General features: G+C 37.7%; 3 protein-coding genes across 4 annotated transcripts; all 3 read left to right on the top strand.

Moving 5' to 3' along the window:
- The first annotated feature begins 368 nt into the window (after window positions 1-368).
- LOC122396330 lies at window positions 369-4,125 on the top strand. Its single transcript, XM_043394628.1, is given in 8 exon segments — window positions 369-453; window positions 964-1,119; window positions 1,260-1,580; window positions 2,300-2,464; window positions 2,597-2,796; window positions 2,922-3,090; window positions 3,229-3,388; window positions 3,468-4,125. Coding segments are annotated over 8 exon segments (1,656 nt in total). The 5' UTR covers window positions 369-381; the 3' UTR covers window positions 3,881-4,125.
- Window positions 4,126-5,516: 1,391 nt separating this feature from the next.
- On the top strand, window positions 5,517-11,125 carry LOC122396548 (structural maintenance of chromosomes protein 4). 2 transcript variants are annotated; one of them, XM_043395070.1, is made up of 10 exons: window positions 5,517-5,723; window positions 5,938-6,234; window positions 6,302-6,493; window positions 6,572-6,748; window positions 6,828-7,120; window positions 7,201-7,480; window positions 7,559-8,155; window positions 8,523-10,687; window positions 10,849-11,014; window positions 11,064-11,125. In XM_043395070.1, exons 2-9 carry the CDS (start codon window positions 5,983-5,985, stop codon window positions 11,003-11,005), a joined length of 4,113 nt encoding a protein of 1,370 aa, XP_043251005.1. In that variant the 5' UTR covers window positions 5,517-5,723; window positions 5,938-5,982; the 3' UTR covers window positions 11,006-11,014; window positions 11,064-11,125. The 2 variants fall into 2 exon arrangements, with proteins under 2 accessions (XP_043251005.1, XP_043251006.1); XM_043395071.1 differs by lacking the exon at window positions 11,064-11,125 and having other exon boundaries at window positions 5,518-5,696; window positions 10,849-11,055.
- Window positions 11,126-12,379: 1,254 nt separating this feature from the next.
- On the top strand, window positions 12,380-23,415 carry LOC122396457 (putative inorganic phosphate cotransporter). Its single transcript, XM_043394895.1, has 8 exons — window positions 12,380-12,490; window positions 16,555-16,685; window positions 17,505-17,805; window positions 20,080-20,336; window positions 21,018-21,167; window positions 21,321-21,695; window positions 21,768-21,928; window positions 22,002-23,415. Exons 1-8 carry the CDS (start codon window positions 12,424-12,426, stop codon window positions 22,066-22,068), a joined length of 1,509 nt encoding a protein of 502 aa, XP_043250830.1. The 5' UTR covers window positions 12,380-12,423; the 3' UTR covers window positions 22,069-23,415.
- Window positions 23,416-23,588: the final 173 nt, after the last annotated feature.

Below are 23,588 nucleotides of genomic sequence, written 5' to 3'. Positions count from 1 at the left end.
CAACCAATTAATTTTTCAGGATTCCGGCGGGACTTTATCAGGAAAACATGGTAGCACAGAAGGCACTAATTTCGCGAATTTCATAACATAATTAGTGGAAGGAGAAAGGTTCTAAATTCTAATGACAGAGATAGTTTGAATATTTAGCTTTTATTACCGTAAATTGCTCGTTGATTCTACAGGAAAAGGATCCAGTTGACACACAGATTCTTCTTCATTTCTCCCAGGCGGGAGACTGTGTGGCACTGCGAGTCTGCGACAGTATCGATCGATCCATCGAACTTGCGTAGCAACGTAGCCCCCATGGCAACCAGCGATTGTTTTGCTTCTGTTAAAGATTCGCGAGATCTACTGCAGAGTAGTAGCAGTTTTGTTGACAGAATGTCAGGAATTATGACTGCAACGGGCCTTATGGGAGCACAAATTCGACCTGTTTGTCGTCCGAAAACAAAGGTATCGCTTGAAGGAAATTTTCAACGATTTAGATTGGGAGCACACGAACGTTCCGTTTAAAATAGTTGGCATTTCGACCTTACAAATGGTACTGTGGGATCCATCGCTTCCCGTACTCGCCGCCAGAGGGACTACAAGCGCTCGACCGACTCCCAATATCCTGGCGTCTAAAGCAGGGGTCCTCTTCCTTATCCTTATTCTTATCTTTACCATTTCTTCCACAGGACCAGCAAATTACTGAAAAAGATATTAAACACTAGATTTACGGAAGCCGTCAATTTGACGGATGTCAGATTTCAAATTTAAAATTGCAGAACGCGTAAATATTATTTTTTAACAATTTGATTGATGCAATGGCATGAATACATATTTTAATTAAAAGAAAAATCGTATTTTAAGGTAATCGTCAACATGAAACGTATCAATAAATATACATGCGATCAATACCCGTAAATCTAGTGTTAAAAAAAGAAAATAGGAAATGAAACATCGATGCTTCTTGTGTTACAGCGCGTGGAACTGTCTGGATCGGCCAAACCAGCTCCTTTTATTCTTCGACCCTTTTCTAGCCTCTTCAATCCATATCCTTATGGCTGCTCAGTGCTGTGTAATCATCCAGCAGATTACGAGGCGAAAGAGATTCTCAGGCGAGCGAAAGATTCATGGGTACAAAATAATATTTGATATATTATTATTGTTCACGAGTATATTTAACATAATGTGCTTAAGAAATCACTTGTCAATCAGTGTGTTGGGTAAATGTGTTATTAAATTGTTTAAAATTCATCCTTTTGTGTTTTCCTCAGGCAACTGAAGGGAAAGCGGTATTGTTGCCGGAAGAAATGGACATGATCAGGGCAAGTTTGGCGGCTGCAACGGGTGCGATCGATGCGAGTGTCAATGCTTCCGCTGCGAATGCGGAAATGCACAATTTCGACGCAGTTCCCGAGGAATTGTTTCGTAAATACACCGAGACGGACTCTAGACCGTTGACTCCCGCACCCACGCTTGCCAGTGGACCTGTCTTGACAAACAGACCGAATCAAGAAGAATTGGCGATAACCAGCAACCCGCAAGAACGTACCATGCTGGTCTTGGACCTCAGAGCTAACTCTAAGAACCAGATGGTTCGTTGATGCTAAATATTTATGGATCTCGTCGCTTACTGTACTCGCCGCCAGAGGGACTGTTACACGATCCTCGACTGACCCCCTCAAGTTGGGAGTCCCAACATCCCAGGCTGGGCTAGGTTACACTAACTCAGATCTAACCCAACTGGCTGGGATTCCCAGCGTCTAAAGCAAGGTCTGCTAGGACATTAATACTAGAATTGGCTTCCGGGTTGGAGCCGCGTTCAGAAGACGAGAGAGTCCGACGTTTCGCCAGCATTGCAGCTAGCTTCATCAGGGAATCAAATAATCTCTGATACTGAAGAAAGTATCAGAGGGGACCCTAACTTATACCCGTGTCCATCGTTGCGGATCAGTGCACTATCCAATAGTTTTTAATTGGGCAGCTGGCGAACGATGGACACGGGTATAAGTTAGGGTCCCCTCTGATACTTTCTTCAGTATCAGAGATTATTTGATTCCCTGATGAAGCTAGCTGCAATGCTGGCGAAACGTCGGACTCTCTCGTCTTCTGAACGCGGCTCCAACCCGGAAGCCAATTCTAGTATTAATCACTATGGCCGCGAAAGCCTAAAAAGTATTACTGCTAGGACATCTTATTGGCGAGTCCGTTGAGCAGACCCGGGATGAAACGCGCTCTCCTTATCCTTCTCTTACAAACTGATCCACAGGACCGCCAAATATTTATAATCTGACTTTGTTCTCTTTCGTTTCAGGAAAATGAAACTTTCACCTGGCACGCCTTGACTTTAGAACTGCCGCCAACTCCTCGAAAAGCCAAGATTTTCGTAACCAAATCGACTCCTTGACGTCAATCGTGTTCGCCAAACCCAACGACCAATGCTCCACCTTCTTGCCCAAGCGTAAACACCAACGAACCGGTATTCAAAACAGTCAATTAACATTATTTCTATCAAAGGTTTTAAAATTTTAACTATTTATTTTACAAGTTTCTGTTGTATCATTGAATCCGTATGTTACTTATATTACAAATATTTATTGTACTTTACAAGAGTTCCAGCAATCGCAAAGAGGAAGATGAATCGGGAACCACGAGTAAGGAACACGTAATTATTCGTAGGAGAGGAAAACGATTGCGAAAAGGGAAGTGCAGAAGAGGATCAGCTTATAGACAGCAAGCGGAAGTCCACGATTTATTGGAACCAACCGAGACTCAAGTATCGCACATAGGAGACGGTTCTAGAAGGACTTCGTTAGTAAAACTTAGTTGCCTTTTAATTATCCTTGAATCGTATTTTGTCTTATTAAATTATTTCATTTTCTTTGCACGAGGATCGATGGATCTGTTTCATTTCTTTTCTCTGGTCCGTTGTTTAGAATTCACACGTCCAACGGCGACGCAGAGAATCCATCGTCTCCCAAGAAAGCCTCTGCGTTGACTACAGTTTCATCCGCGATGCCTCCCAGTTTCATCGAGCCGGACATTTTGAAACATTTGTGCAGAGAATTGGATCGAGATAAGGTGGACGCAGAGTTCTCGTACAAGGTAAAATGTTAAAATCAGAATAGTCTCTGATCACATTGGTCAATAAATTTCTAATGATGATTTGTATATTTTTGAAACTTGCTTCGTAAACATCTCCAATGTAATCTAAGATTAAATTAATTTTTTATGTGATATCAGAGAAGAATCGTATTCGAGGAAGCTCTCCGGGCGAAAGGCGAAAGTTATTCGCATTTTAGAGGGTCCCAAACATTCGCGAATCTTACAGTAACAGGGACAACGAGAGTATTTTCTCGCCAAGCGGCTCGTTTCGAAATTCTGGACAGTGAAAGTTTACGCGGTACGTGCATTATCTGTAAAATATCCTTAAATTGTATCATCCTAAACAAATCAGTATAATCCCATAAAATTTCTTTCAGGGTTGACGGTGTCAGAGTACATCGGTAAACACGTTTTCATTTCTTCAGGAAGGAAATTAATTTTTGGCAGAGTGTTCAACAAATTTCAAGAGGAGTCTTTGGGATGTTCCAGGTATATCCTTCCAAATGACATCCACACAGCTCTGCAGGAAATTATTGGGAAACCCATGACGGAAGAACAGGAGGCATATTTTAAATCTATAATTGGGGAAACGAAGGAACCATTGAACTTCAGAAGTTGGTGCGGTCTGTGCGCCACCGTGGAGCGATTACTGTGTCCTCTTCCCCAAAAAGAAATCGATCCTCCATCGTGGTTGGAAAGAGTGGATTTCGAGGCGTTGGAACGGAGACTTCAGTCCTTTGATGTGGATCCAAAACTAAGGATATTTTTAAGAGAGATCCGCGACAAATAAAAATATAATTCATAAACAACGTAAAAATACAATCACTCGTTTCATGAGTCGTTGTCTCGCTGTCATGCGTATATTATTAATACGATTTTTCAGAATCAAGATTCTTTAAGATTAATTAGCTCTGCTGGCTTCTGTTGGCATCTGTTGACCGCCTCTTATATTTCTGCAAACATATAACGATTACTACTGAGTTCTGCCTGCCTCTGCTGGCCTCTGCTGTCCTCTGCTGACCACCCCTGATGCTTCTAACAACATGTAACAATTACTGCTTGTTACTGCTTGCTCCTGCTGGTCTCTGCATCCCTCTGCTGGTCTCTCCTGGTCTCTCCTGGTCTCTCCTGGCCTCTCCTGGCCCCTGTTGACCACTACTGACGTTTGATGACAACTTCTGACATGACGTGTATGTATTAAAGCTTTGTATAGTGTAAATCTATGGCAATAAATGATACAATTTCAAAGAATACTGTGTTCTCATCATTTTTACCATTCCTTTCCTCTCCAAATCATGCCCTTAGTTATAAGATGACAAGTGCCTGCATTCTAGCCCACTTAAATGTCCGTTTAGTTTGTCCGTGAAGCTCCCTGTATGTACAAGTTGAAGAAGACGTGACCCACCGGTGGTACACGATTTGCACCGCCATCTACGGCAAAACGCCCAAGTTTGTCGCGGAATAGTTCGCTATTTCAACGATAGATGGCGCTTATTTCCGACCTCAAGCCCCCTGGTGTTAAAACGCCCAAGTTTGTCGTGAAATTGTTTGTTATTTTCAACGCTAGATGGCGCCCCTTAAGAACCTCAGGCCCCCTGGTGCTAAAACGCCCAAGTTTGTCGTGAAATTGTTTGTTATTTTCAACGCTAGATGGCGCCCCTTAAGAACGTCAGGCCCCCTGGTGCTAAAACGCCCAAGCTTGTCGAGAAATCCATCTAGCGTGGACGGTACGAACTATTCCACGACAAACTTGGGCGTTTTAGCACCAGGGGGCCTGACGTTCTTAAGGAGCGCCATCTAGCGTTGAGAATAACAAACAATTTCACGACAAACTTGGGCGTTTTAACACCAGGGGGCTTGAGGTCGGAAATAAGCGCCATCTATCGTTGAAATAGCGAACTATTCCGCGACAAACTTGGGCGTTTTGCCGTAGATGGCGGTGCAAATCGTGTACCACCGATGGGTCACGGTTCCTTCAACTTATAGACAGGGAGCATCACGGACAAACTAAACGGACATTTAAGTGGGCAAGAATGCAGTCACCGTATTCCACCAGTTTCCATGAGCAAATATTACCATAACGATAGTTACAAAATGTATAAATTGTTTGTATCAGTCACCTAAATACAGTAATAACAACTGGAACAACAATAAATTTATTATACATTACATTTTATTACATTTTATTATACATAGAATTTTGTTTCCAATTTAATATCGTAGCGTCGAGTGGCATGCATTCGAAGTTTCTACGAATAGGTTATCATTCGCAATTAACATTCTATAACTAAGATTACATTCTCAATCCTGTATGTTCGACTTGCATTATAGCGACGCTTCACTTTTAACGACAACACTTTGTTTGCAAATATTGTGTTCACGTTTTACATTCAAATTTTGTCGAAACAAATGCCAGCGTATCATAATCGGTGATTCTCCGTACGTTACAAATTATTTCAAATTTAAATTTAACATGGCGTCTTCTTCTCCCCTCTTTTCGAGGCATAATAAGCAAAGTGTTTTGAAACTATAATGTTATTAAACATTCTCAATACTAAAATAATAGTGAAATCCATCTTCGCATGAATCGAGATTGCGTGCACGAAGTATGCTCATCATTTTTATGGAAACATGTAAGTAATAGAGAATGTGGCGGGAAAAGATATACATTATTGTCTTTTATTATTTTTCGTTGTTACAGTGTAGCGTTTAATTTTATTCAGCTTGGCTCAACGATCTCCATAAACTGTGCAATTAATATTATTATAAATTAACAAAATGTAGCGTCACACGAGACATTTGTGTTCCTAACCTCTGGTCGTTGAATAATGCTTTAATCTTATGTAGGTTTTGTAATGTTAACGAGGAATATACAATACATTGATTATTAAAATGGTGGAAGAAATGGAAACTTGTCAGAATGCTCCCACGAAGAGGGTGGAGGAGAGGAACGATGAGGACGATGGAGGAATGGACACGGACGAAGAAGGTGGATTAAAAGTTGACAACGATATATATATACCTCCGCCTCCCAAGTCTATCAGTAAACTTGACGTTAACGGTCCTAGGCTTATGATTACAAAGATCGTCAATGTGAATTTTAAAAGTTACTGCGGTACTCAAGTCATCGGTCCGTTTCATAAGGTAAATATAGAAAATTCCACCAAGTATTTTGGGTAAATTAATAACACAATCTTCTTGCTTTCCGCAGTGTTTCTCTGCTATTATCGGTCCAAACGGTAGCGGTAAAAGTAACATTATAGATTCTATGCTATTTGTATTTGGATACAGAGCCAGTAAGATTCGATCGAAAACATTATCGGTGTTGATACACAATTCCGATAAGCATCAGAATATAAATAGTTGTACAGTGTCTGTACATTTCCAACAAATAATCGATAAAGTATGTTACGCGTATTACGCCAGTGATCGTTCGAATAAAATTTTAAACGAATCTCTTAATGCGATAACTCTGTTTCAGCCTGGGGCGGACTACGATGTCGTCCCAAACAGTGAATTTATTATATCACGCACGGCGTTTAAAGATAACACATCTTACTATCAATTTAACAAAAAGAAAACATTGTTCAAAGAGATTTCAAGGACTCTGAAATCGTACGGCGTGGATTTAACTCACAATCGTTTTTTAATTTTACAAGTATTCACCGTGATGTTTTGTAATGTAATTCTATTTCTGTTATGATTTCATATCGTTTTACATAAAATTATTGCGTTAGGGGGAAGTCGAGCAAATAGCAATGATGAAACCTAAGGCACAAAATGAACACGACTTTGGGATGCTCGAATTTTTAGAAGATATAATCGGAACAGTACGTTACAAAGAACCGTTGCAAAAATTATCAGAGAAAGTGGAGGATTTAACGAACTACAGAGTCGAGAAATTAAATCGTTATAGAATCGTTGAGAAAGAAAAAACAGCTTTAGAGGAACCCATGCAAGAAGCAGTACAATATTTACGAATAGAGAACACAATAACAAAAATACAACATCAGCTTTATCATTGTAACAGGTAGTTTACCATTGAACCAGACGTTTATCCTTTAAAACTATGTATTATTTGAATTTGATAAAAAAATCTTATTTCAATAGATTCGAGACTATGAAAGAAGTATCGGAGTTCGAAAGTAAGAAGACCGAAATGGATAAAGATTTATCGGATCTCGTAAATAAATTGAAGGAAGTTCAGAACGAGGAGAAGCAGAAGAACGATATAATCGCAGAGAAAAATAAAAAATGGAACAGTTTGCAACACCAAAAGGATGAATTTTTAACAAAATTTGATCAAGTTCGAAAAGAGGACGAGTCCCTTCACGCGGAATTAGTGGCAACGAACAAACGACGAAAAGCCAACATCGCGACATTGAAAACGGTAAAATTTCTTTTATTATTTCTTAATAACACGATTATGTTTTAATTTCGATATTCAGTGATCGAGTATCGTTTTTAGGAAAAAGATAAAATAGAGGAATTACGCCAAGTGCCTGGGAAAAACATGCGCGATATCGAGGAGTGCGAGGAACAGCTTGAAAAGAACATAAAAAATCAAGGAAAACTAAAAGAGGAATTAGAAACGTTGGTGGACGGAGTACGTGAAAAGATCGAGCCGTTGTTGAAGGAACGTTCGAAATTCGAGAAGGAATTAATGTCTTTGAGGAAAAACGTGGACGAAGCGCAGGCGGCTTTCAATATTGCTCAGTCTGAACTGCAATTGTACACGTCTGTAGAATTCAGGGAGAAAGAAACACTGGAGGCGTTCAAGAATTCTTTGACCTCGACGGTGAACGATCTGAAGGAGAAAAAGCAACAGCTGCAAATAATAGAAACAAAAATCTCGAGTAATAAGCAGGACTTGGCGAACGCTCAACGGGAATTCGAAACGGTGAAAAGCAGAGAGATCGAAATGACTTCGAAATTGAAGAAGATGAGGATTTCGTTCGAGGAACAACAATCTGCTATGAGAGCGAACAAATCGAGAAACAAAATTCTGAGTAGCTTGATGAGGGAGAAAAGGGAAGGAAGAATTACTGGTATATACGGGAGACTGGTAAGTAAATAAAGAATTGAGGGGTTTGCGTTGGATTAAATTTAAAAATATGGGTAACAGATGATATAGTAGAATAATGTTCTTGGGTTTCCAAGGGTGTACAATTTATCATCCTAATTAGCATAATTAACATTATTTAAGAAATAATATGTTTTTGATGGCTATGATTCGACTTGCGCCACTTTAAAAATAAACTTTTTCATCGCTTCATTTAACCAGCAAATTTTCGTGTTACAAAATCTTAATGATTTTAAATATATTAGTAACAAGTTCAATCATAAGCAGAATCATGTAAAAATGTAACTATTAAGGTAGCTAACTTTCAAAATAAACGGTTCAATTATTTATTCCTGTTTTTTGCGTACAGGGGGACCTTGGTGCAATAGACGGAAAATACAACGTTGCAATTTCCACAGCTTGTGGCCCCCTGGACAACATCGTGGTCGACACCGTGGCGACTGCACAGGCGTGTATAACTTTTCTACGACAGAACGACATAGGGCGCGCAACGTTCATACCGTTGGAGAAACAGCAGCATTTGTTGTCACGATCCGCACAGAAGATAAAAACACCCGAGAATGCACCGAGGCTTTTCGATCTTGTACGCGTCGAGGACGAGAGAGTACTGCCTGCGTTCTATTACGGATTACACGACACTTTGGTGGCAAATGATTTGCAACAAGCGACGCGTATCGCGTACGGTAACAAACGTTTCAGGGTGGTTACGTTGAAGGGTGAATTGATCGAATTGTCAGGTACAATGAGCGGCGGAGGAAGGTCCGTAATGAGGGACAGAATGGGACAGAAGGTAGTGGCGAACGAATTGTCCGTCGTGGACATCGAACGTTTGCAGACAGATTTGGATAAAACGTACCAAGAGTGCAATCAACTTAGGGTTAAATATCAGTCCTTGGAAAGTCAGATTTTTACGCTGAATACGAATTTAAAAGGTATGGAAGCTGAAAGGGAGAAGTTGCATAACCAAGTGAAGACGTCGCAGGAACAAGAGTCATCGTTGCGAATGCAGTTGAAGATTCAAGAAAAGAAAGTCGCGAACTCGGTCTCCGACCCGAAGAAGGTTCAGGAATTAACAGCGAGGAAGAACACGGCGGAGAAATCGCTGGAGAAAGTAAAGGGAAGTTCCGAGTCCATAGAGAAGAATGTTGCACGTATCAACGTGGAGATAGAGGCAATGTCGGGTAATCGCGTGAAGGATCAGCAGAAGAAGATATCGAATATGTCGAAATCGATCGACAAAATTAAAGCAGAGATTTGTAAGTTGCAAGTGGCGATCAGAACGGCCGAGAGGAACGTGTCGAAGGTGGAGAAGAACATAGAGAGGCTCGAGAATGACGTGCACGATGGCGAGCAAAGACTTCGTGACATACAAAAGGAGAAGCAAAAGTACGAGGAGGAGGCGCAGGAGCTTCTGCGCGAAGTCAATAAACTTTCGGAGGATCTTTCGGAGAGGGACGAGACTTTGCCGGCTCTTAAAGAGGAGCTGAACGCTCTGCAGGACCGAGAGAATAAAATAAAAGCAATTAAAATCGATGTCGACCAGAAATTGGTGAAGTCTAATTCCACGATCAAGGGATTGAAGCAACAGATTCTCGAGTACACGAAGAAAATAGCGCAGTTGAAGCTTCAGTCGATACCCGACGAGGATCCAGAAGAATTGAAGGAATTGACGGAAGAGGAGCTTCTCGAATTGGATAAGAAAGCTATTGTAATTAATTTGGAAAAGGCGCAGAGGAAATTGCCCTCGGAGATCCCTAGTATGCAGCTTATCGCTGAGTACAGAGAGAAGAATGCATTGTGCTTGAAACGCGCCGCTGATTTGGAGGAGATAACGAACGAGCGTAACAGAATAAGAGATATCTATGAGACAGCGAGATGTCGTAGAATTCAAGAGTTCCTCGCAGGCTTTTCAGTGATCACCGACAAGCTGAAGGAAATGTATCAAATGATTACGTTGGGAGGCGACGCAGAGCTGGAGCTGGTCGACTCGTTGGATCCTTTCAGCGAGGGGATCGCTTTCAGCGTGAGGCCGCCCAAGAAATCTTGGAAAAATATCTGCAATCTGAGCGGCGGCGAGAAAACATTGAGCTCGTTGGCTCTTATATTCGCGTTGCACCATTACAAACCGACTCCTCTGTACTTCATGGACGAGATAGACGCCGCTTTGGATTTCAAAAATGTATCGATCATCGGCAATTACATCAAAGAGAGGACAAAGAACGCGCAGTTTATAATTATATCGTTGAGATCGAATATGTTTGAGCTGGCCGATTACCTTGTCGGGATATATAAAACGTACAATTGCACGAAGAGCGCTATCGTCGATCTGAGGAAGTACATCGGAAACCCGGGTATTTCTCAGTCGACGCAAATGACTTCGAAAAATGTTTATCCGTCTCAGCTGCAAAAATTCTGTATACAAAGTCGAAACGAGGACAGGTGTGTGACACAGACTATGGACAATGTACAGGCAGCGGACAAGAATCAAGAAACAAATGAAAACACGTTGCTTCCGTAAGTTGAACAACGTTTCTTAAATTTACTGATAATTCTAGTCTTCGAAGTAGTTGTTTTTTTTTCATCCAACGATCATGTGACAAAAAGAATTTTTTTTTAAACCAATGAAACAGATACGACAACAGTTGAAAACTGAATTGTTATTTTTTTTTTTATAGTTTAAGCGACTTACACCTGTGTCCAACACCGACGAAGTCATCTGTACAAAATAAACGTTCCGAGAAGAATAACGCGATAGACTCGGGCGAGGAGAACATTGATAAACAACCTACGAGGAAAAAACGTCGAATATCAAACATAGAAGCGAATACTTAGTTTAATATTTCACATAGTTAATTTATCTTGAAGTTATTTTTCATATCAGACCGTGACATATAACGTTATAAATAAGCACAATTAATATACGATTAATTTTAAGTCATAAAATGCATTCAAATAGTACGAGTATTTTTCTTCTGTATATTATTTACTTTATCCGCAAAAATAAAGAATTAGATTTACGATACTATCGCCAAGTGACTGATCATAATTAGATTTATATAAATAGCAATAATATAAATGTTGCTACGAGCAAAGTACTTTATTTCACCAGTCACTTGCGAAGCGTTTACATTATTTTGTATTACAGTTACTCGTTTAACGTTATTTTTAACGAATACTGCGAGCAAATAAATCTGTAATTTTATATTGAAAATCATAAAGATCGTAAAAAATAACATAAAGATAGTTTAGATATTGTTTGCAAAGTGGTTGTAAAAAAAAACAAAATATTTTTATATAAATTGTAGATATATGCCAGAATATAATACCGATTTAAAATTCTTTTTAGTTGTACGAAATACTGCATGATCTCTCATAAATCCCCAAACACTCTTCAACTTAAATCCATATTTCCAATTTTTTTAGGACCATCTATTGTTTGTATCGAGATGTATTGTGTAATCGTTATCAATCATGGCGTGTAATTTAATTGATAAGTCTTGGTTGTACAAAGTCCCATGGGAAGTACTTGCGTTATGTATTATAGCTTTAGTCTATGTATATGCCACTCATTGAGAATTCCGACAAAATTTGGCCCGAAATATGGGTATACGAAATAAGAAATTTTGCCCTTATATGAGCAGCTTTTGGGTCGGATGAGGTCTCATTCGAAAGAGGAAGGTCCAATGCAGCGCGCGCTGGTCAGTATCGAACGAGATTGTGTTCACATTTATTAATATCAACGTCGAAAGTCGAGAAAAAGATTGACAAAATACAGCCATAGAATCGAGGTCTTTTTAGCTTACTAAAAGAGTTGTGCGATTCCAATACCGACCAGCACACGCTGCATTGGACCTTCCTCTTTCGAATGAGACCTCATCCGACCCAAAAGCTGCTCATACAAGGACAAAATCTCTTATTTGGGAATTGCATTCCCAAAAGCGAGTTCCCGCCAATTACATGGGTAATAGCAGAGCAAGTCGTTCTTCGTCTTTGTATTGTACACATACAAGATTCGATTGAAAAAAAAGGAAAAAGAATCGACAAAAGTGTTCGTGGGGGACACGTTAATTCTAAAAATGAAATCGCGATGCGCGTTGTCGTACAGTGTGAACCTAATTGGGAAGGAATGAGATACGTACGTAGAAGGAAAGGAGAAGACGGTGGTCGATGTCGGTGGGGCGCGTGTACGATATAGATAATATCGAGTAAGAGATTAGAATTTGAACAGTCTGCGTTTGACAGCGTTAGAAATGACGGCCGCGAACAAGGAGGAGGATGTGGAGGATGCCTTCGAAAGGAAGTCGTCGAGACTGTCAGGTATTTAATTAATTTTTCAGTCAATTAAGTCAATTTAAAACAATTAATTGCACGCATTTCCCCATTCGGTTTAAAGAGCGACGCGAACCGTACAGCGAGTTTCGAAGTTCGATAATGAGAATCAATTGCATGCAATTTAAAAACTCTAGTATACATTAGCATCTAAAGGGCAACACGTTCTATACTGTTCTCTTTCAAGTTCGTGCACGCGTATGTATCCGAAAACATCTCGTGTACGCAATTAAATTATAAGGAAAACCGATAAAATTGTTATATAATGTTTTTTTTTTTCTTTTTTATACGATACGCGATCTAGCATTCTGAGCTGAAGTTTGTGTTCGCGAACAGCTCGAAAGCAAGTAGAATTTTCCATCGTTCGATAAAAAATATTATGAATTATAGTTTGTATCGATCGAAAATTTTAAGGCGATCGATGTGGTACGAATTAGAAATGCATATACGTTGCAACGATTTATATCGAGCGATTAGAAAAATTCTAACAATACAGAATTTAGTCTCGTTTTCGTTCGTAATGATTGCTTTATTTAAAGATATAAAAATGGTAGCTGCCTTTCGAAGAAAAGAAATCAATGGCGCGGCAACGATGCTTCTTTGCATCGAAGTCTCTGGTTAATCTTAAACAACGATATAAACAATGCCTTGAAACCCACGTGCGAGGAACTATTATTCGACTTCCAAATCTTACTGAAAATACTGGACAATGCGTGTGAAAATTGGTCTAGAAACTATAAAACCAGCGAAGTGAAAATACTAGAACTGTATGATAAGTACGAGGAAGTTTGTTTTTTGTATTAGTTAATCTCGATAGCTGTAATTACTCGCGCCAGTGTTTATTGTGAAATTGATAACAACGCGAGAAGTAAGGTAGAAAGTATTTTGTATTTAAAAAACACAGTTAAATGTAATATTTACACACAAGAAATTAATAAGAGTGGCTAAATTTTGCAATATTTGAGATCACCGTTTAAAACAATTTTATCTTATTAAAATATTAGTGAACGAACAATATTTACCAATTTTCACTGGTAACAATGTCGATTTTTATTTCTCATCAAAACACAGAAGCGTTGAACTAAACTGTGTTTTAGTGATGACGATATCGAAACACTATTCACTATTAAAAGTACGACGTTTCATTTGGCTAATTTCTAGGGAGTGAAATAAAATCGTTGGTTTTTTTATTGAACGATTTTGAACGGCGAATAGAAAAATTGATCCGTGAACTAGCTTTTACATTTGTTACATTTACAAACGTGGATAAAAGTTAGTTTACGATCGATTTGAAAATTGTTATTTCTTGTTCGTAAATGAAATTTGTTCGCTTTTGATTATGGTAAATGAGCGCATAGCGTGGTACTCGTACAACACGGTCGAAAAAATTGCAATAGACCTTGTATAACGTGGTTTCGTATAGCGCGGTGGATGCACACAACCAACCACTCGCGTCGTCTACGCGCTCTCTCTCTTTCTCTCTCTCTAGCTCGTGTCACTTCTATTTCTCTCTCTCTCTTTCTCTTTCTTTAGCTTGTATTCTTATTCGTGTGAGATTGGAGTGTCGGGTAACGCGATTTCGTATAACGCTATAGATAAATACGTATTTGCGCAACATCCTACGGATTTATTATTGCTCTTTATTTCTTTTACAATCTCTTTTTCTAAATCGTGCCTCCTAAAACGCGGAACGAATTTAAAAAAAGAGGAACTTTTCAACGCCCGCCACGTGTCTCGATCGTAAAAATAAATTTTTCTAACGCGTCGATTTTCCACAAAAATTTTTAAAACTAATTTTTTAATATTTTTTAAATTGTTCGCAACGATTGAACTTTAAATTTTAAACGATGTCGACAGGAATCCTATAAAATAATAAATCGGTATATATCTGCGCGATCGAGTGCAAAAAAAAGAGTCTAGGCGCATATTTCACATTGCAATTTGAAGGAACGTCGAGGACATCTTTACGGATGGAAAAGTGTCATGGCGCGGAATTTTTTTTTCTACGATCGATGACGATAGATCGCGTTTTTAATGAATTATCGCTCGAGAAGCGAACGATCCAGTTAAATAAATAAAATAATCGCGTAAATTATCAACAGAAATTTTTGCGACGGTGAATAACTAAAAAATTTATTTTAAAATAATAAATTTTGAATGCTGAAATGAATTCAAGCGAAACTTTGATCCCTATTGGAATAATACGTTCCATGAAATTTCCATTACAATATTGCTGGGACGCGTTGACCTTAAAATGGCATAAAATTGTGCTCATTTTTCGACAGACATTGTTCAATTTTGAAACTTGAAAATATCTTTTGTATATTTCAAATAATTTTTTCTTCTATACCTCCAAATGAATTCTATATAAAAGAAAAATTAAATAAACACATTATCTATGTTTAAAATAATATGAAGGAAGTATTCTCATTGATTTCTGTTAAATTGTCAACTTTTGGTTACTAACAAAGTGCCAAGTATTCTTTGCATTTTTCAATCGTTTCAATTTCCTAGATAAATGTTATCTTCGTATCCTATTAGTAAAATTCTGTTATCAGAAATATACCCACTTGGAAGCACTATTACTATACAGTAACTTCGGTAAAAAATTGCTCTTTTATACACTTCAGTTGGCTGTATTGTTAAAATCAGACGGTTAAACGACGCGTAAACGGATACATAAATTCATGAAAAAAATGCGAGAGATAATGTTAACTCGCGTCGCTTTCGAGCACAGTATCTTACAGTCCAGGGTAACATAGTATATCTAAATCTACGAGATCCCTGATAACTCGAAGATACACGAGCCCATGTTCGATACACACGATCGTACACCACGGATGCAGAAAGTTTATCTTTTTGTACGAACACATGGTATACCAATATGTTGATAAACACGCTTATGTAACTGTACAACACTAGTGGCTCGTGCATTTGTAAAAACGTTTTGTTTTCATTTCTGTAAAATAAACGACGAGCGATAGCACGAGGATGACACGATTTCCATGCATATCAAACTCTTATAAACGCGGGGAATACGTAAATAGCCGCTGCGATCACCTAATGACTTATTTTGGTAATGGAAATTACCAGAGCGATTATAAAGATTTGCAGAAAGCCTTAAATATTTCTGGTATTTAAGAAAGACAGTGTTTTGAGAGACAAATACGATGATACGTGATAGCGTTAAAATGATTTCGAGTTTTGGAAACTATGACCTTGATAAACAACGCATGTTTCTATTACCAAAAGTAGACAAGTCTAGAGTTTGCATCCTCTGAAACAAATTCTTAATATCGCTGTTAATCGGTATTTGCACCACTTTTTTGACACGGTACGCTTTCACCGTGTAAAAAGAGTCGTTATTATTTGTTCCACCTAGTATACAGCGTAGAATGCGATACGATAATAATTTATACAACTACTCGGTAGTTGTTCTTTGCGTTATCGTTCATTTATCAAAGAATCGAGAGCAAGGCTAGGGCACATGTTTTTATAAACATTATTTGTTACTATCACGTTTTCAATCGATCATCGAACCAGGGCTCACCCATTGGGACACCATAATCTATCATGCACCCCAATAAATCTTATCAAATACGTGTATTTGTTGTACTTTGCGGATTGCTTCTTTCACTTTTTACCTTGCCGTGCATTTAATCTTGTGCATTTTGCAATAAAGTTCACGGACTGTCGAGATAAAGGCAACACTATGAACGTTAGAAAACCTTATATTTTCATTTTTTGGAACACAGGGGAGCCCCCAATTTTCGTAAGGGTATTTCTTAGGAACCTCCAACCATTTTCAACCAAAATAGATATGCAATAAGTGGAATTCCACGAGGATAAACGCGTTTAAAATCAAAGAAGGTCTCGCGAGAAACACTGCTAAAGATTGGAATTAAATTAATGAAACAGAAATCGACAGAATTCCACCCTTAATTTAAAATAAATTCTTTCGTCCGTAAGAATTACACTTTAAACGATATTATTAATTATTTTATTTGCACAGTGAAAGTATTTTTGTTAAATAAAACACTCTGTTGTTCCAGGTCTACTTGGAATCAGACATTTGCAGGTTTTTCTATGCTTCATGGGAATGGTGATCGGATATTGTCTTCGCGTGAGCATGTCCGAAGCTATAGTTGCAATGACGAACAAATCCAGCAACCCCGACTATACGGTAAATTTTTGTAAATTTGTAACTTTGAACAAAACGTTTGTAGATATAATAAAATTGAAGAAAACTTGAATGGTTAAATTTAAAAAAATTACTTTCCCTCGACGAGACTTTAAATACACAAAAAGTTCAGTGAAAATGTTCCATCGACTGTTCAACGTCTTTGTAAAAGAATTATTATACTCTATTATAGGGCGATCAAACGAATTACTGAAATTGATTTTACACCCAAAAGATATTAGAGTCGCTTCTATTGTAAAGATAAAGTTTAATCTTGTCGCTCGATAAATACTTCAGTTTTTGATTTGTAATAATCTCTTGTATCGCTTTTTTTACAAGCCAATTAGAGAAATACGTTTTATGTGCAAAAACGCTACCGTCGAACGAACATTCGCACTTGGGGAAAAAAATCTCAAAGTATAATCTACCGGCTTAACCCTTTGCACTCCGAATTACATTTCAATTTTCTTACCTAGCAGCTCCCAACATAAAACAAAGCAATTTGAACGAGTAGAGGGGCAAACAAATTCAATGAAATATCTGTTTTATTTACACTACTGTAGTATTTTGTAATTGTTAAGTGTACGATATCTCTTTGGTTTGGTCTTGAAAAAGGAGCTCCTGAGATAATAACTGACGACGAGTCGCACTCGACATAGAAGTGCAAAGGGTTAACTACTGTACGAGTAGCGAAACTTGCTATCTACAAATAATATTAAAAATAAACTAATTTCATAAGCAATTGATCGTGCAATAGATCGAATTGAACCTGATATCGAATAATGAGAATTTGAATATAACGATTGTTATTGTTCCGATCAGGTGTTCGATTGGGACCAGAACGGGAAGTCGCTGATTCTGAGCGCGTTCTTTTGGGGATACACGGCAATGCAAATACCGAGTGGTTACTTGGCGAAAACATGGAGCGCCCAAAAACTGCTCAGCTGCGGAATGCTGGTTTGCGGCGTTTTGAATATTCTAATACCGACTGCCGCCTATTATGGCAACCTGATCACGGTCTGTTTCTGTAGGGTGGGCATGGGCGCCTTTCAGAGTTGCCTTTTGCCCTGTATACATACCCTCCTCTCGAAATGGGCACCGCCATCCGAGAGAGCACGACTCGGTGAGAATCATTTAAAATAGCAATTATTATGCCCCACGACACGGCTAATTACGCATCTCTGGCCAGCCTGATGCAACAAACACAGTTGAATTTTATCTTGTTACGTGTTACAGACTTCCGTCTGCACCCTTGGATTTTTATTAACCCCTTAACGCTCATATTTTTCGGGATAACCAAGAATGATCAGTTTTCTTTATTGGATTTGTTTCTAAAACTGCGGTTTTTGTTATTTACAATGTTGTATCCAACGTATAATTTGAAGGAAAACAAATATTATCATCCCTTAAACTATTAGATTAAGCAAATATCGTTTTTCAAAGCAGTCAGACTCGGGCATGAATGTTAAGGGGTTAAAAATGTACACCCGTCTTAACGAGCACACTATGTAGCATGTTGCACCAATCTGGACTCAGTCGTAAGTCAAAGTTATCGAATGAAGGGTAGTTGGTCGATCGTTTACTGACGGATGTCGATTCTTTTAACGGAAGACTACCTTTAACCCTTTGCACTCCTGTGTTGGAGCGTGACTCGACATCAATTTTTATCCCAGGAACTCCTTCATCGAGTCCCGCTCGAAATTTTTCCAATTCAAACCGATAGAATTCCATTTCATCTTCGTATATTCCGAAAGAAAGCACAAGGTTTGTGCAGTTTGCTCAAACAGAGAGACAATACCTGAAAGAAGAAGGAAAATCAATCTTTTTTTTTTGTGAAACAAGCTTCAAGAGATATCTTGAAAATTACAAAATACAACATCAGTGTAAATTAAGCAGATATTTAATTGAATTTGTTTGTTCCTCCGTTCGTTTAAATTGCTTTATTCTTTAAATATAATTTGGAGTGCAAAGGGTTAATACTAGAAAAGATTTTAAAACATACATCTACGCTTGAAGATCAATTTTTAATAATAAGATCCGAAGTCCGCTGTAATCGATCATGATTTTTACGTCCGGGAGCACTTGTCGATTAACACATGTTTTTTTATTATTCTGCAAGTGTTCAACACGTTTACGATATTGTACATGGTACAGATCCAGTATTTTGTTTCTCTCCTAAAGCAAATTTTCAAACTTCAATTACTATTTATGAAACTGATCGATTAGTGGGTCAATCGTGTAAATAAATAATTACTTAGAAAATAGAAAATAATAAAATGAACAAGTAGAATTAATAGTTAGCCCTAGCTATATTATGACTATATGTTACTCGATATTCTAAGACTATTATGGAATTCCAAAAAGATTTCTTTAATTTATAAAACAAGGGAATCGTTTCATATCTTCTCGAAACGATAAAATTTTGTGATAAGACTAAAAGTACTCGAAACTCAAATCTGACGAATACAATCTTGTAGTAAGAAGAGAGCTTTTCAATTAGGAAGAGCACACATGTCGATATGTAAGAGTATTGTTCATGTATTTTTGCATCGAGCATACTCCTCGACAGAATGATAACGCATCGTATATTTTGTTGTATTTTGTACTATAAATGGAAGGAAATGAACACTTTTGTACGTTGATATCTTTGAGTATGCTCGTATACATATACAGGATGCTCCAATAAATCAAAGAAACAAATCGAAAATATAGAATAACATTGTTTTGTTCGAGCTTTCGTTTTTCGCGATGATTTAATCTGAGAATTTTTGGAGCTTCTATAAGAGACAAATTCTATAAAAGATATTGGAAGGCTAATGCGTAACAAAGGAATTCCCAATCGTTATTAGCGATTAGATTAAGTTTGACAACCAAGAAACATTACTACGATATCTTAATGGACATCGTAATATAGATTATGACGCTCGCTTGTGTTTACCCACTTATAACTTACAGTGGCAAATACAATACACTTAACACATAACCGATTGTGGAATTTCCCACATTGTATCACGCAGAATTGTGTTCTTACAAGCACAAAATAAATGTGGTTGTATTAACAACATTAACGGGCACCAGATAGGACTAAATTTTCGAAGAATATTCATATTAATTATGGTGCTAGTCTTCTATAGATCTATTTCAGACTATTTCACCATTGAAAAAATAATTTCACTTCGCTTTTTGAACTTTTTAAACTTTTCGTGTCAAAACACTTAATTGATACAAAACTTTTTATATTTAAAATAAATTTTCCAAATAATTGCTCTCGACACTATACATCGATAAAGAAAAGTTGTAATTCTAAAGGAAGGAATGTGTGTTATTTTAATTTCAAATTACGTTTCATAGTGTTTGTGACAATGATCCGTCGAATTCGATTGCTTGTTTGTTATAGGAGCATTCGCTTATGCTGGAGCACAGTTCGGTACTGTGATTTGCTTTCCAATTTCTGGAGTTTTAGCGGCATCGAGTTCCGGCTGGCCATCCGTATTTTACGTTTTCGGCGTTCTCGCTGTATTTTGGAGCATCTTATTCTTTTTTTATGGCTTCGATAGTCCGTCCCAACATCCGCGAATAACGGAGAAGGAAAGAGTATACATAGAGCATGACTTAATGAGCGCCGAGGAAAAGGAAATGCTGGATAGCGGAAAGGTAACAATTTTTTCTCTGAAATAATATCATTATGTTTTTCGTTCACAGTCAATTAATAGTAGTGCTTTTGGTCCCTCCAAAAATGCTTGTAATTTACCCCTGTAATTTCAAACGATTTGAAATTTTTTAATTTCGTCTAAAAATGTCAGTATCTACTCGAATTTTTTTCTCGAAACTGGCTAGGATTTCAGGGGTATGTGTATTCACCAAAAATGCTTGTAATTAACCCTTCTAACTAAATATAATTTTTCTAGAAAGATTTGAAATTATTTAATTTCGTCTAAAAATGTCGGTATCTACTCGAATTTTTTTCTCGAAACTGGCTAGGATTTCAGGGGTATGTGTATTCACCAAAAATACTTGTAATTGACCCCTGTAGCTAAATATAATTTTTCTAGTACGATTTGAAATTGTTTAATTTCGTCTAAAAATGTCAGTACATTTTACAAGCAGAAAAATGCTCGTAATTGACTTTAGTGGATACAATTTATCCTTCTTTGGCAGAGTATCGTTTTTCAACACAATTTCAAGGGTGCACTTTGCTTCTCAACATTGACATAAAAAAAAATTGAAAATTTTAGGGTGCTTTTATAATTATGGCACACAATGTATAAATAATCTTTATAATACCAAACTATTGCACAATAAAGTCTAAAGCGTAATCATTGTATCTATCAACAGACGCAAAGAACACCATGGAAAGCGATTTTCACATCGGTGCCGATGTGGGCCCTTATAATCGTCCATTGTGGTCAAAACTGGGGATACTGGACACTTATCACCGAAATGCCAATTTACATGAACGCTGTTTTACGTTTCGACATCGAACAGGTAATTTAGGAAAGTTCCAGAGAAAATGATTGTTCCAATTATCCTGGTGATATTTAAACATTTTTCCATTTATTATCATCGACACATTAACGAAGTTTCAGCTATTTTCTTTGCATACTCCTCGAGGATCCTTACGAATTTCTGTTTTTACAGAATGGCATGATAGCGGCTCTTCCTTATCTGACGATGTGGATCTTGAGTTTTCCAGCGAGCTGGCTGTGCGATTATTCTTTGAAGAAAGGTGTTTCCAGGGGAGTAGCCAGGAAAGTGTGCAACACTATCGCTCACTGGGGACCAGCTATAGCTTTGATCGGTCTTGCAGCTATGCCAGTTCACAATTCTGTGGCGGCTGTTACAATTCTCGTAGTAGCCGTAGGATTAAACGCCGGATCCCTTTGTGGATTTCAGATCAATCACATCGATCTAAGCCCGAATTTTGCCGGCACAATGATGTCTATTACGAATTGCATTGCATCTATAATTGCAATAATTGCGCCGCTTGTTTGCGGTTTGATCGTTCCTGACGAGGTACGTTTAATCGTTAAAATTAAGCTTGCTCGTTAAGTTGGTAACAATATACGTTTTCTTTCTCTTTTTTAGTCGAACGTGAAGCAATGGAGTTACGTATTTTATTTGTCCGCTGTGGTCTATTTTGTGGGAAACTTAATTTTCATCATATTCGGCCAAGGCGAAGTTCAACCGTGGAACAATTACAGCGACGCAAACACTCGGAAGTACAGTATGAAGGAATCTACGACAATGTAAATACATTCGACGCGAATATGCTATTTCTTGCGAAAGTAGAATATATTTTAATGTTAAGAATTCAAGCAGAACACGTGAAACGAGCTCTGTGTTGGCGAAACGAGAAGCAGATAAATTGACGAACAAGAACGGGTAGAACTGCACGGCGTGATCGTCGATTTCGATCAATTAATTTTAAGAAGATCTACCTGCTAAAGTGTGTTTTACTAGTTCTCTTTGGCAACACATGTAATGAACTGTAACATACGAGGTGCGACAATTTGATGATCGACATTGTCATAAATTTGTACAATAACTCATAATAACGTTGTTATTACGACAACAGTGGACACAATGTGTCATTTAAGGAAAAGAAACTTGATATTACTACATTTTATTCTATCTAGCAAGTACAAATGGTATAATATTTTACCATAGAAGAGATCAATTTCGAACTGTAAAGTCAGAATAATTCCCTCGCACGTATCGAACAGCGACTTCAATTTGTACCATTTTTTACCATTTATGTAAATATCGGAAACCTGCATCAGTACTTGGGATATTTTTCATATTTTTAAAGATTGACTAAAATTAGTAATACCATTTATCGTAATTTCCTGCTGGTAGCTTTAAGTTATATCGATGTTGTATAAAACGTTACCTATAAACAAACAGAAACAAAATGTAAAAAAATGAAAAAAACCTGTATAATACGTGTGCCGTTATATATAATAATAATGTTACAACTTTTATATAATCCTGTCAATACTATTGTTTGTGATAGAGTTAATAATTACGAGGATTTCATTTCAATGCTTGAAAAATATAAAATGAGGTCAGCAAGCACGCAAATCGTAGCAAAAGCTATCGTCGTGAGTGTATGCAAGGTTCTCGTGTGATTATTTACAAGAAAATTGATCTCTTTTCAATGCTGCCTCTCTTTAGACGCGTGCGTGTACACAAGTTAAAAAAATAAAGACGATCAATTCAAAATTTCTATAGTTTAATAGGTTACACTTTTGTTTTGAGGGGACCAAAAATTCAGTATCTTTTTTTTTATCAATGTATAGCATTTGACGCGAAGAATCTAAGAATATTAGTTATATAGCATGTTATATAGCAATTGTAAGGGAATCCTTGTAAGAAATCTTTAATCTTCGATTTCGTGACGGTTCTAATCAGCCATTTAATGGTCAAAGTTATTTAATGGTCAACAATGGTTATGGTCACTGATAGCTAAAAATGAGGTTGACATCACGGTCAGCAGTCTAGTGAGACTAAAGAAATGACAAAAAAGAAGTAGAACCAATCGAAATAGTTATTTCATAAGATTAACTTGACTTTGTGTTCCCCCACCCTTTCATTATCTTACAAAGGGGTATAAGTAGAGCCACTGTTGATAAATTCTTCAGTATTCCTGGGACGTTCAGGGGATCGGGAGCCTACGTTTGGCCATTAGTGAACCGCTGACCATCGCTGACCACTGCTAACCTTTACCGACTAATGATGAAGGAGGATGAAGGAGGACGAAGGAGGTTCCTTCGATCTCCTCGTTTAGTTCTGTCACGTCAATTTCGAATAAGTATGTTTGTTCAGGAATAGGTTCGCGACCCCAAGTTTGGAGCCAAAGAGAAGGAAATTCCTTCTATCTCCTTAGTTTAATACTCTAAGAATGTG

This window comes from Colletes gigas, unplaced genomic scaffold (assembly GCF_013123115.1).
Source record: "Colletes gigas isolate AHSC1104 unplaced genomic scaffold, ASM1312311v1 Colletes_gigas_Sc00007, whole genome shotgun sequence".
NCBI classification, from domain to species: Eukaryota; Metazoa; Arthropoda; class Insecta; order Hymenoptera; family Colletidae; genus Colletes; species Colletes gigas.
The sequence above is the reverse complement of the archived record's forward strand: the minus strand, read 5'-3'. Positions and strand labels throughout refer to the sequence as shown.

Coding starts and splice junctions, on each gene's coding strand:
- LOC122396457 (XM_043394895.1), top strand. CDS start 12,424: ATGACGGCCGCGAACAAGGAGGAGGATGTGGAGGATGCCTTCGAAAGG. Junction 12,491..16,554: donor GAAGTCGTCGAGACTGTCAG/GTATTTAATTAA, acceptor CTGTTGTTCCAG/GTCTACTTGGAATCAGACAT. Junction 21,929..22,001: donor ATGAAGGAATCTACGACAAT/GTAAATACATTC, acceptor GAATTCAAGCAG/AACACGTGAAACGAGCTCTG.
- LOC122396548 (XM_043395070.1), top strand. CDS start 5,983: ATGGTGGAAGAAATGGAAACTTGTCAGAATGCTCCCACGAAGAGGGTG. Junction 6,235..6,301: donor TCATCGGTCCGTTTCATAAG/GTAAATATAGAA, acceptor TGCTTTCCGCAG/TGTTTCTCTGCTATTATCGG. Junction 6,494..6,571: donor TCCAACAAATAATCGATAAA/GTATGTTACGCG, acceptor ACTCTGTTTCAG/CCTGGGGCGGACTACGATGT.